The sequence below is a fragment of the Brassica napus genome, chromosome C1 (assembly GCF_020379485.1).
Source record: "Brassica napus cultivar Da-Ae chromosome C1, Da-Ae, whole genome shotgun sequence".
Taxonomy (NCBI): domain Eukaryota; kingdom Viridiplantae; phylum Streptophyta; class Magnoliopsida; order Brassicales; family Brassicaceae; genus Brassica; species Brassica napus.
The window spans coordinates 2,858,755-2,871,419 of record NC_063444.1 but is presented as its reverse complement, the minus strand read 5'-3'; the positions used below and the strand labels follow the sequence as shown (position 1 = coordinate 2,871,419).

Genomic DNA, 12,665 nt, shown 5'->3' with positions numbered 1-12,665 from the left:
AACAATGTCTTGAATGGTTTCAAATCGGAAACAGAGTTAAAGCTAGCCATTTGATTGCTTGAGAGAATGTTTTGATATGAGCAAAGTCGAGAAGAAAAGTGTGGTGAGTTTTCTAAATTATAGAAGCCGTATATTTATACTAAAAAGGAATCGCCATGGGGTCGGTCATATGGATTCAAAATAATGGCCGTAACTAAATCGAATATTACACATAACTTGCGCTCCAATCTTAGTCGAGAATTATTTTAATATTGTAAATAGTTAATGCAAACTTCCTTTTATCAATCGCAATTGAACAAATTCAAGAAAGTTCATGATTATTAATTGATTACAATAATTTGAACCTTAATCTACGTTCCTTATATACAAAAGTCAAGTCCTCACAAATCACGTATTATTACCATCAATTTACCAAATTTGTAATTTAAAAATATATCAAAGTTATTAGAAGTTTCCTTTTTCCCAATCATCAATCAATTTCTTCCTTGCAAATCACGTTTAAATCATGGGCAATTTGCTCCGCCATTATTTGCTTTATGCAAGCTGGCGTTAAAATCTTAATTACGATAGATCATATAAGGTAAGTTTTTATAATTGTATGCCAGAAAATCGTATTTTACCTTAGTTTCTACAACGCAAGGCGGAGATCATCTAACAATTTAATGAAACGGGGCAAGTATATGCCATATGCATGGTTCTTCTGTTTCACTATTTTAAAACAAAGTTTTCCTCTTGATATATTTTTAAGAGAACAAATATTTTTTTCGTATTTTTAAGAAAATCAATCACTTGAGCACGTATTGATCATCAAATACTTTTTAGGATTTTTCAGAAAACAAACTTTGATTGATAATCGTACATTAATTTTTTCGCATCTATATTCATTTTGAATAAAAAATTAGACCACTACGTATGTCAGTAATGTTTTTGTATTGAAACAAATTAATGAAAAAACTTCAGTCAAGGTAATTAACATAATTTTAAAATCTTTGATGTAATACGTAGAACTTCGGTTAAGGTAACTAACGCAAGAAATAAATGATAAGGTTTGATGTAATACGTATCAACGTATATATGTGACAAATGTAGACAAAACTAAGGAAATTATAAAGTTTTGATCAATGGCATGTTGTGTAATTACTCTAGTTAACAAAGGGGTTTTAAATAGAATAGGTGAGGGAGCTTGTGGAGTTGCCACGTAAGAAATGGCACACTTGTAATAAACACATGAACTAAAGGTTATTTATTTTTAATGCTCCTCAAATAATAATAAAGGGATATGAGCTAAATTGGGTGAAACGAAGTAGATTCCTATAGTTATTGAAAAGTGTTGGGTAGGTTGGGCTTATGATGGTGAATATATGGATCATATTTAAATAAATTAACATTTGCAGAGGTTGGGCTTCAGCTGTTGTCTTAAAATAGGCCCATGTTCAATATGGCATATGTTCAAGGAAGGAGAATGTCAAGAGAAACATTTTGACTAGTATATACATTATACAGTGCAGCAACGTGAGACAATGACAATGAATCCATCAGAAGTTTGACATCAAACATCTCTGTACTACACATTTTGATAGATACGCTTGCAGGTTTGGTACTACACATGTTGATAGATACGCTTGCAGGTTTGGTACGTAGTTTCATAAAATGAATAATTATTTTTACAAGACTAATCTAACTAATTATCTGAAAAGTGAATGTGAACCTGAACATTGTTTTGGTATCATTGATACATGTGCAGCGACCAGTTATGTTTCGACGACGGCTTTTCATATGAATCAGGTTTTAATATAAGTTCTCTTTTCAAAGTTTTTATTGTATTTAATTGGGCATGGCCTGGGAACAAGTTCTGGGCATTGACTTTGCAATGGCACAAAAGTCGATGCGAGAAGAGATTCCTCAACGAGGCTACAAAGTTAATGGTGGTCCTATCCTTTTGCTTTTTTTTTTCACTCATCTCTTCTTTTATGTGATTAAATTTCATACATTTTAAATGTATTTTGACAATAACTGGATTTTAATCCTAGAAAATATTAACAAAAATGAAGATGCCGTTGTTAAAACTTTCAAAATTATAATTTAATAAAGAAATGAAAAACCCACAATTTTAGTCAACATATATATTTTTAAACAAACTTTTATGAACATCTTACAGTAAACTCATCTCACAATACAATCTGGATGTTTGTATCCAGTCATAAACTGTTATTCTATATACTTTCAAATCCATTTCTCTAGCAATTTTCATGAACTCAAATAACATGCATTAAAAGCTAAACTATACTCCTACTAGATTTTGCATGACTACTACAAAAGCTTGCATTTTTGGATGAAGAATTCAATGCCAAGATTTATTTGTCTTATGGTATTTTGATTTTAATACTTGTATAAGAGAAAACACGAGCAAAAGAAAAAAGAAGTTGCTTTTTTAAATTTTATTATTCGAAAGGTAAAACTGTTTAAAAGAAAAAGAACCAAAAAAAGGAAAAGAAGACAACTCACACGAATCCCCACTTTTGATAGTAGTAGTCTTTGTATTAGGAAGAGACGAGAAGAAAGACAGCTCCTAAGTCCTAAATCCTAACTACCTTTCTCTTTTGCTTTTGCGACCATGTCCACTGTCTTCGTGCGCTAATTCTTCTATGTTTCTTTTTAAAAATTATTCTTCTATGTCCCTCTTTACTCTTAGTTAGTGATCTATCTTTAATGTGTTAAAAATCCACATAAGCAAACGAAAATTCGGGTTACATTGCATGCAAGGCACATAAATTTGGAAGAATGATAAATCTTGTTCCATTTCTTTGCCATTTGAATGATGATGGATGCATATACAGAGCTGAGATTGATCAACTCTAAAATTTGCAACTAATGTTTGGAACTCTAGAGAATGATAAACAAGAGCTGCATCTTTTAGTTTTATACTATATTAAATTATTATTTTTTGCTTCATGTTTCTAAACATAATTCTTGAAATCAAGTCCAAACATATGACTTATGACTCAAAAACAAAACAAAAGACAATCGTTTACAAAATTCTTGTCAAATCATTGTAGCAGGTTAGTCACTCTCCAGCTAATCATAAAAAAGAGTTAGTTGGCACTGCCGGTAATACGTTTACTTTTTATTTCATTTGCTATTGAAAAGTCATTCACTATTGAATAGTATCTCAATAGTGCTATTGTTTTTTTTTTGTCGCACTCCATTAAACTTTTCTTTACAAATATTTTACAACATACAAAGCACAAACACTCATTAAATCCAAACAATAATATGACAAATACTAATATACAAGCTAACAAATTACAAGTTGTCTTTTACCAAAAAAATAATAATTATTTGACCAAAAAAAAGTTACAAGTAGTCATAGTATAAAATTCATATGGCTGTTCTAACTATAGTTTTTTCATTGACAATTGTGAAGAGTTGATTTATTTGACTATTGTTATTTTTATATTTCAAGAATAGACAAGTATTTCATACTGCATTTGATTAAAAATAATTTATTGGGGGTAGTGGTAGAACATTGAACAAGAAGCTATACAAAAAACACAATCTTTCACTTTTGTTTTTGTCTCTTCCCCATAGTATCTTTGTGGATTGTCAACGCTCTCTGAAAGAGGTGCCCAAGAAGCTTCCTTTTCTCTCTCTCTCTCTCTCTCTCTCTCTCTCCGATGGCACTACAAATCTCCTCTCTTTAAAAAACGAAAAACACTTCTACCAAAGATCTGTCATTACCAGTTTACCACTATCTCACTTTCCTATTCTCTCTTCTCTGCATTTACTTAAAACCTCAAATTCAATCTTTTTCCTGGAAAAATCTCCCTTTTACCTCTCTCTTTTGCATTCCAAATCGAAATCCCACTTACCAAAACCCCAAAGCTCGAAACTTTACACTGATCTGAAGCCTTAGAAAAAATGGGATTCTCAGCTGGAAAAAGAAAATCAAGAGATGAACAAGACTACACAGTAACCTTAGCTTCCACCGCTTTCCCCATGGACGACCTCAACGACGACGTCCTCGAGAGAGTTCTCTCATGGCTACCAACTTCCTCTTTCCTCCGCATGACCTCCGTCTGCAAGAGATGGAAATCAACCAAAACCTCAAAAAGCTTCAACCTTGCCTGCTCCCAAGTCCCTCTTCGAGACCCTTGGTTCTTCATGATCACCAACGACTCAAATTCTTCAACTTTCGTATACGACTCAACAGATAACAGCTGGAAAAGCCTCAACCATAACCGCAACCGCCGCGATTTCATTCCAGTAGCTTCCTCTGGCGGCTTGCTCTGTTTCAGATGCTCTGTTTCTGGTGGCTTCCTCCTCTGTAATCCCATCACTGGATCTTCCCGAGACATTCCTTCTCCAATCTCTGATGATAACAGCAAGCCTCTCCAAGCTGTAGCAATGACTGCTCTCACTCCCTCCAGCTACAAGCTCGTTACAATCTCTGGAGAAGCCCCAAACCTCTGTTTCCAATTCTATGAATCAGATTCTGGTTCATGGAGTAAAGAGTTGAACTTAGTGAAGAAGAACGATGGAGATGATGAGTACAATGATTCCTCAGATGATGAGACTGGAACAGTCTACTTTCTTAGCAAGACAGGACACGTGGTTGTAGCTACTAACAATCTCCAGAGAAGTCCCTCTAAGCAGTACTCTTCTGTTATAACCGTTAAAGACGATGCAGAAACCGTCTACTTCCTCAGCTCTCATGGAACCATCATAGCGTGTGATCTCACCAATAGATGCTTCACCGAGCTACCTAAGCTTCTTCCTCCGTTTCTTGAATATTCCATCGACTTGGTGGAATGTAATGGAACCATGTTTGTGGTTCTTCTCTCTGAGTTCTACGAAAGCGCTAGCTTGAGGATCTGGAAGCTAGAGAACCAGAGTTGGGTTCATGTCGGGATGTTGCCTCCTGCTATGTCTCATGAGTTGTACGGGAGAGAAGGAGACATAAACTGTGTTGGAGGAGCTGGAAACAAGATACTTGTCTGCTTCAACACCAATCTTCCTGAGGTGTATTGTAGATACTTTGTGTATGACTTAGTTGCAGAACAGTGGAGTGAGTTGCCAAAATGCTTCAAGGATGGAGAAGCTGTGGAGTTCGTTTCTGCTCTTTCGTTCCAGCCTAGGATCGAAGCAACAGTTTGAAATTTTAGCTCTTTAAGGATCTGATTTCATTCTTTTCAGATAATGTAATGTAACTTGATTTATATAATGTATTGACAATCATCGAGTTAGAACATGAATGATCTGTGGTAAGAAAAAAAAAACTTGTCTCTACCAAAAGTCACCACATGAGCATTTACCATCCTTGAATCTGTGAAACCGATTAGCATCTCTCAGTATAATCTCTCTATCATACACCTTTGCTATATATTTCATCGCATTGTGGCAATCTCCACAGACGCGAAGATTCTTGATCACCCTGATAGGTGTAGATGCAGGTGTGCTCATAAGCCCGAAAGCAACAGCTAGCTTCTCGCTGTGGTAGTAAAGCGCACACTCTTTCTCCTCTTCCTCTACATCTACGAGTGTGAAGTCTGTCTCAGGAACATACCCTTCTTGTTTGATGTCTCTGATCACATCTTTTACTTTCTTGTATATCAGTTCACTTTGAGGGTTTGATCTATCATCCACAACGAATAGATGGATCTTGTTTTTCACCTCGATCCAGCTGAACCCCGGGTCTTTCTTCACTTTCTGCCCTTTCATCATCGTCCGGGCGAGTTTCATCTCAGACCATTTGGAAGCAGCTGCGTACATGTTGGATAAAAGCACATAAGCTGATGAATCTAACGGCTCTAGCTCCAAAAGCTTAGTTGCCACTCTCTTCCCTGTTTCTGTATCCCCTTGAACTCTGCAAGCTGCAAGCAGAGCTCTGTACATCGATGCTGAAGCTTCCAAGGACATTGACTCGATCAGTTTCTCAGCCTCTCGAACAAGTCCAGCGCGGCCAAGCGCATCGGCTAAACAAGAGTAGTGTTCTATCTCAGGTTTAATGCCATAGTCTCGTTGCATTGATTCGATATGCTTGTATGCCTCGGATACTAAGCCCGAGTGACTGCAAGCAGAGAGAACGCCGATGAATGTGACCTTGTCAGGTCTTATACCCAAAGATTTCATCTGTTCGAAAAGCTGAAGCGCTTCTTTCCCTTCCCCATGTTGAGCTAATCCTACTAACATGGCGTTCCAGGCAGCGATGTTCCTCACTTCGATCCTTTTAAACAAAGAATATGCGTCGTCTATGCTCCCGCACTTAGCATACATGTCCACAAGTGAAGTTCCAACGAAGGTATCACCAGTGCAATTCAACTTGAGGGCGTTTGCATGAATTTGTCTCCCCTGTTCTAACGCCGTTAAACAAGAGCTTGCTTTCGCAAGTGTGGCTATTGTAAATTCATCAGGCAACACTCCCATGAGCCTCATCTGGCTATAAACATGAAAAGATCTCTCTTCTTCTCCATTTTCTATGCATCCTGATATCATAGTCGTCCAAGCAACATAGTCGGGCGCATGAATACAATTGAAAGCAAACTGTGCTGCTCTCATATCTCCACATTTTACGTACATATCCAAAACTCCACTGCTGACCCACAGATCTGAGTCGTAACCGGATTTGATTGCATTAGAATGGACTTGCTTTCCTTCATTGATTGCAAACAAGGAACCACATGTCTTGAGCACTGTTGCTAGCGTGAAATCATCTGATCTCTCTCCCTGATGATGCATCAAAGCAAAGAGCTTCAGAGTCTTGTGGCCGTCGTTACTTTGGGTATAGCCAGACATCATGGCATTACAAGCCACGAGGTCGAAACTGTTCCTCTCAAACAAAATCTCTGCCTCTTCCATACACCTGTTCCGAGAGTAGGCGTCAATCAGAGCAGTAGATACAAAACTGTCGGCAGCATTATTGGTTTTAATTGCATGAACATGAACTTGTTTATTCAACGACAAGCTTTCAGAGAGAGAAGAAGTTGCCTTTAGAACACTCGTCATGGTGTAATGGTCTGGTGTGAGGCCACAACGTAACAGCTGCATAAACAGACGCACTGCTTCCACTTCTAGGCCACTTTGAGCAAACCCGGAGATAACTGAATTCCACGATATCAAATCTCGTTCATTCATACTGTTAAATACTGTCCTAGCGAAGTTGACTCTTCTCAGCTTACAGTACATGTTTATTAGACTATTTGCCACAGTGAGCTTCAAATCAAATCCTAGCTTCAATGCCATACAATGAACTTGCTGCCCTAATGCTAAACTATCTAACCTAACAGCTGTAGCTAACACTAAAATAAATGTGACATCATCACATTCCAAGTTGGACTCAACCATATCCGCAAAACATTGGAGAAGAGCTGAATACTGACTTCCCTTGAGATATTTAGTCAATATTTGGTTCTTGGATCTTATTCCTGAAGCATCATGACCATTTGCAGATGACTTCGCTTTTCCTCCTTCAAAATAATCACCAAAAACTCTATCGAGTAAACGCAAGGTGGTTTCATTGGGATGCAAGCCACTTCTACCAAATTCAGAAGAGAGATCCACTGCTTCTTCTTTTAAACCCCTATCCAGATAAGCCTTCAACATCAAGTTCCATAACACAACATCTCTATAAGGCATCTCCTCGAACAAAACCCTACCTTCCTTAACCTTACCAAACTTCAGATATATATTAACAAGAGCTCCGGAAACAAACTCATCACTATCCAAACCGATCTTGCATGCATACCCATGAACCGCCTCCGAAGCCCACACATATCCAGAATGCAAACAGAGTTTTAACACCGGAGCTAGAGTCATTCGACTTGTAAACACAACGTCCTGCCGTAAAATACGAAAAAGATGAAACCCTTCTTCGACATTCTCGATAACACCTTCCGAAGACTGAGCATAAGCAGCTAAAATCGAGTTCCAGGAAACGAGATCTCTTTCAGGCATTTTATCGAACACCAGGCGTGCATAAGTGAGTGATCCACACTTCGAGTACATTGAAATGAGGTTGTTGACAAGGAATCGTTCTGGGTTTTCCTCGAAGGCTAGGATACGTGCGTGCGTGCATTTCCCGAGGCTCAAGTCCGACGTGGAGATAGCATCGCGGAGAAAGCTGAACCATTGTGACGAAGAAGAAGAGGAAGAACAAAATGGCGAAGCGGAAGTGAGACGCAAAGGAGGGAGGAGATAGTAGAGTTTAGGAGATCTCTGAAAGGAGAAAGGGATCGATTTGATGGTTGCTTGCATGGTGGTTAAAAATGTAACCTTTTAGGGTTGAGGGGTGTAATCTTGCGATGCAAGAAACTCATGGGGGGAAAGTAGAAGACTTTAAGTTAGTTCGTGACGTTGCTTAGGACTTTTAACGCGGGTACAAAGATGGTTGGTAACCGGTTATTGCATTTTCTATTTTCGGTTTAGTATTGTTAACCAAATTACAGGTTGACATTACATTTTACATTAACGTCTAACGATTTTTAACGTAATGCATTTTGACAAAGTTTAATTATTATTTTTTCATGGAATCAGAAATCATTTTGTAGGGATTAGGGAGTAAAGAAATTTTTTAACTACTATGGTATTTTCTTGTAGATATTGAAAAATGGAAATAAATAATTATTAAATTATTTTTCTCCCACTTAGAGATGTTCCTATACATTTGACTAAAAATAACATCAAAACTCATTGTATCATTTCTCATCTTCTCTCTCTGGCAAGAAGCCAAGAAAGGTAGAGTAGAGTAGATATATGTCGTTGTCGTCTTACCTAAGCCCAACGCGCCTTCTTGAAGGCTACCTCCGCCGCTGCCTCACGGCGGCAGGACTCACGTCGCAGACTCTTTCCATAGATTCTGAAACAACTATCCACTTCTGGGGTCCATCATCTCTAGACCCTAGCATCGATGACAAACCGGTGATGCTTCTCCTCCATGGTTTCGGCCCATCTGCCATGTGGCAGTGGCGGCGACAGATTCAAGCCTTCTCACCGTCTGCGTTCCGGGTATATTGTCCTGATCTTGTTTTCTTTGGTGACTCTACCACTTCCTCCACCAATCGCTCCGAGGTGTTCCAGGTATATATGACTCTTTTGCTTCCACATGTTTTCCACTAGGATGATTGGATTTGAACTAGTATTGTTTTCTGGTCACGTGAAAAGTAAGTTTAGTAAATATAAAAACAGAAGCTAAATTTATTTACATATGCCCTTTTAACATATAGGAAAAATATATTTGGAACTTAATTCTTAATATGAATTTCTTTCTCTTTTTTTGGGGGGACTAATTTCAATTTTATTCTACTCAACATATATATATATATATATTGTAAATTTGTAACCATTCTTAAATTCTACTGATTAATATATTTGATATAAATCAAACTTGAAAGGAAACATAAAAGTTAGTCCATACTGGATGGATATTCTTCAGACATTTGATGTGTTAGCTCTTTTTATATCTAGATATTTAAACTCATTTTAGTATATAAACACATTCTTATTATAAACAAAAAATAAATTATCAGGCGGAGTGTATGGCAAAGCTAATGGAGAAACTAGGAATAGAGAAGAAGTTTAATGTGGTTGGAACAAGCTATGGCGGATTTGTGGCGTACCATATGGCAAAAATGTGGCCAGAAAAAGTGGAGAAAGTAGTGATTGCAAGCTCCGGCATCAACATGAGAAAGTGTGACAGTGAAAGTTTATTGCAAAGGTCGAACTGTGAGTGCATTGAGAAAGTTATGTTACCATCTACTGCGTCCGAGCTTCGGACACTTATGGGTTTGGCATCTTCTTGGAGGATGCTTCGTATGTTTCCTGATGCTCTCTGGAACGACTTTATCAGTGTAAGTAACTAACTATTGTCTTCTTCTGTTAGATTGTTAGGTGCAGACATTGAGTACCATCATAACGACATATATCAAAGTCTTAATGACATTTTGTTTCTAGCAAACATTTGAAACTAGTCCAGACAAATAATTTGGTTACTTTGTTTTATTTATGCAGAATTTATATCAAAAGAATAGAAAAGAGAAAATAGAATTATTGAAGGGTGTGACTCTTGGCAGGGACGAGAGATTAAACATCGATCCTCTTTCTCAGGTACATACTTCTTTTTTCTCGAACACGTAAACTTTGTTTTGTAGTAGTGATGTAATTTCAAACATGTCATAAAATGTTTTTCAAATCAAACGTAATTTACTTCTAACAATTATATGAGTACTTAAATGGAAATTATATGATTAACGTTAAGGCGTTTATATAATCTCAGGAGGTTCTAATAGTATGGGGAGACAAAGATCAAATATTTCCTGTGAAGATGGCCTACGAACTAAAAGAGTAAGTACAAGGGGATTTCTTGTTCAATGTTTAGAGTATATTAAATTAATTGTTCCTACAGCTCACTAGTATTCTTAAGCACAAGGAGTTTTAAATGCGGCAATGGTTGGTATATATTTATGTAGGATTCTTGGAGATAAGACGGAACTGGAAATCATTGAGGACACATCACATATTCCCCAAATCGAATGTGCTCAAGAGTTCAACAAAATCGTTTTAAGATTTTTGAAAGGATCTCAGTAACGATGATTAGACATTTGCTACATCCCAAATGGTTCTTAAGCTTGTTTACTAGTAAACATGTGAAGTATTATTGATCCACTTTAGTATTACTACGTTACTGTTGTAAAACTGGACCGGATAGAGCAGGGTCGCAGCTAATAATTTGAGAAATAGTGTAATAAATGGAACACCAGATTTAACGTGGAAAACCCCAAAGGGTAAAAACCACAGACAAGGTAGAATAATTTATTACGAGAAAAATAATAGGAGTTACAACCTCTCAATTATAACGGAGAAATCGATTAATAATTTTCTCGTTATAATAGGAGAAAATACCCAAACTCTCTAAATAATTTTCTCTCAACCCGATCCCAAATACCCGTAAAAAAAAGAAAGTTTTTTTTTTCTCTCTCTCTCTCTCTCACGTTCTTCTTCTTCCTCACTTCTCTCTGTGATTTTGATTTTGGGATGAATTTCCTCTTCAACTTAGCTCTCCTTTTATAGAAGAAGTTTGGACATGTGAAAGCCATAATTATTGACAAAATCACCTCCTTCACCGTCCAACTTCACTGTCCATCACCGTCCATTATGAAAAACGTGTTATTTGACTTACAATCTCCCACTTGAAGATTTGATCGAGGATCAATCGGATCTTCACACCATTCTTTCTACCTTGTCATTCCATGTTGCTTACGTCTCCTTCAGGCCACAAGAGGATCGACACCAAATAAACTTGTCAGTAGTGACTGCTTTCGTCATAAAATCTGCTACGTTTTCTTTTGTATGAATCTTCTGCATATCCACAGTGCCCTCTTCCACTTTCTCACGAACGAAGTGATACTGGACTCGTATGTGCTTGGTTTTTGAATGAAAGGCTGGATTCCTTGCAAGATGCACGGCACTCTGGCTGTCACAAAAAAGAGAAATTTTCTCTTGTTTGTGCCCGAGTTCCTCCATTACCATCTTGAACCACATCGCCTCTTTACTAGCTTGTGTAGCTGCTACATACTCTGCTTCGGTTGTTGATGTAGCCACAATTGACTGCAGTTTTGAAACCCAACTTACAGCCCCGCTAGCAAGTGCAAACACATAACCGGTTGTGGATTTGCTTTTATCTAGATCGCCTGCATAATCTGAATCAACATAGCCTCTGACAACAAAGTCTGATCCTCCATAACATAATGCAACATCCGAGGTTCCTTTAATGTATCGTAAAATCCTTTTTACGGCATTCCAATGCTCTTTACCAGGATTCACCATGTATCGACTTACTACTCCCACTGCTTGTGCAATGTCTGGTCGTGTACAATACATTGCGAACATTAAGCTCCCCACTGTTGATGCATACGGTACTCGAGAAATTTCCATCCTTCCTTCTTCACTGCTATGACTCATACCAGAGGATAACTTGAAATTAATAGGAAGTGGGGTAGAGATTGGCTTACAATCTTGCATGTTGAACCTCCGCAAGATTTTCTTCAAATAATTCTTCTGTGACAGCCAAATCTTCCTATTATTTATGTCTCGGTGAATTTGCATCCCTAGAATCTTGTTTGCTGGTCCCAAGTACTTCATCTCGAACTCCCTAGCCAACTGTGCCTTCAATTCTTTGATACGATCATTGTTGGGGCCTGCTATCAACATGTCGTCTACATACAGCAACAGAGTAATGAACTCTCCTTCTCCAAACCTCTTGAAATATGCACAAGGGTCTGCATGAAGTCTGATGTATCCAAGGCTCATAATGAAGGAATCAAATCTATTGTACCAGCATCTTGGCGCCTGCTTTAGACCGTACAGAGATTTTTTCAACCTGCAAACCAAGTTCTCTTGTTCTTTTTCTTCAAAACCTTCTGGTTGGAGCATATAAATTTCTTCCTCAAGATCTCCATGAAGAAACGCTGTTTTCACATCTAGTTGCTCTAGATGTAAGTCAAATGTAGCACACATTGCCAACAGTATCCGAACTGTTGTAAGTCGAACCACAGGTGAAAAAATTTCATTGAAGTTAATGCCTTCTTTCTGAGCATATCCTTTCACCACCAATCTAGCACGATACCGCTCCACTTGGTCATCACCATTTCGCTTGATCTTATAAACCCATTTGT

General features: G+C 37.6%; 3 protein-coding genes across 4 annotated transcripts; 2 read left to right on the top strand and 1 right to left on the bottom strand.

The window, feature by feature from the left end:
- Positions 1–3,041: 3,041 nt before the first annotated feature.
- Positions 3,042–5,252, top strand: LOC106368755 (F-box only protein 13). Its single transcript, XM_013808788.3, has one exon. The coding sequence runs from the start codon at positions 3,919–3,921 to the stop codon at positions 5,152–5,154; it is 1,236 nt and encodes a 411-aa protein (XP_013664242.1). The 5' UTR covers positions 3,042–3,918; the 3' UTR covers positions 5,155–5,252.
- Positions 5,253–5,283: 31 nt separating this feature from the next.
- On the bottom strand, positions 5,284–8,453 carry LOC106368754 (pentatricopeptide repeat-containing protein At4g33170-like). The gene has a single exon (XM_013808787.3). It carries the CDS (start codon positions 8,248–8,250, stop codon positions 5,284–5,286), a length of 2,967 nt encoding a protein of 988 aa, XP_013664241.2. The 5' UTR covers positions 8,251–8,453.
- A 98-nt stretch (positions 8,454–8,551) lies between these two features.
- LOC106368753 (2-hydroxymuconate semialdehyde hydrolase-like) lies at positions 8,552–10,740 on the top strand. 2 transcript variants are annotated; one of them, XM_022694495.2, is made up of 5 exons: positions 8,552–9,072; positions 9,522–9,842; positions 10,065–10,098; positions 10,268–10,335; positions 10,461–10,740. In XM_022694495.2, the coding sequence occupies exons 1-5, from the start codon at positions 8,749–8,751 to the stop codon at positions 10,473–10,475; spliced, it is 762 nt and encodes a 253-aa protein (XP_022550216.2). In that variant the 5' UTR covers positions 8,552–8,748; the 3' UTR covers positions 10,476–10,740. The 2 variants fall into 2 exon arrangements, with proteins under 2 accessions (XP_022550216.2, XP_013664238.2); XM_013808784.3 differs by having other exon boundaries at positions 10,003–10,098.
- Positions 10,741–12,665: the final 1,925 nt, after the last annotated feature.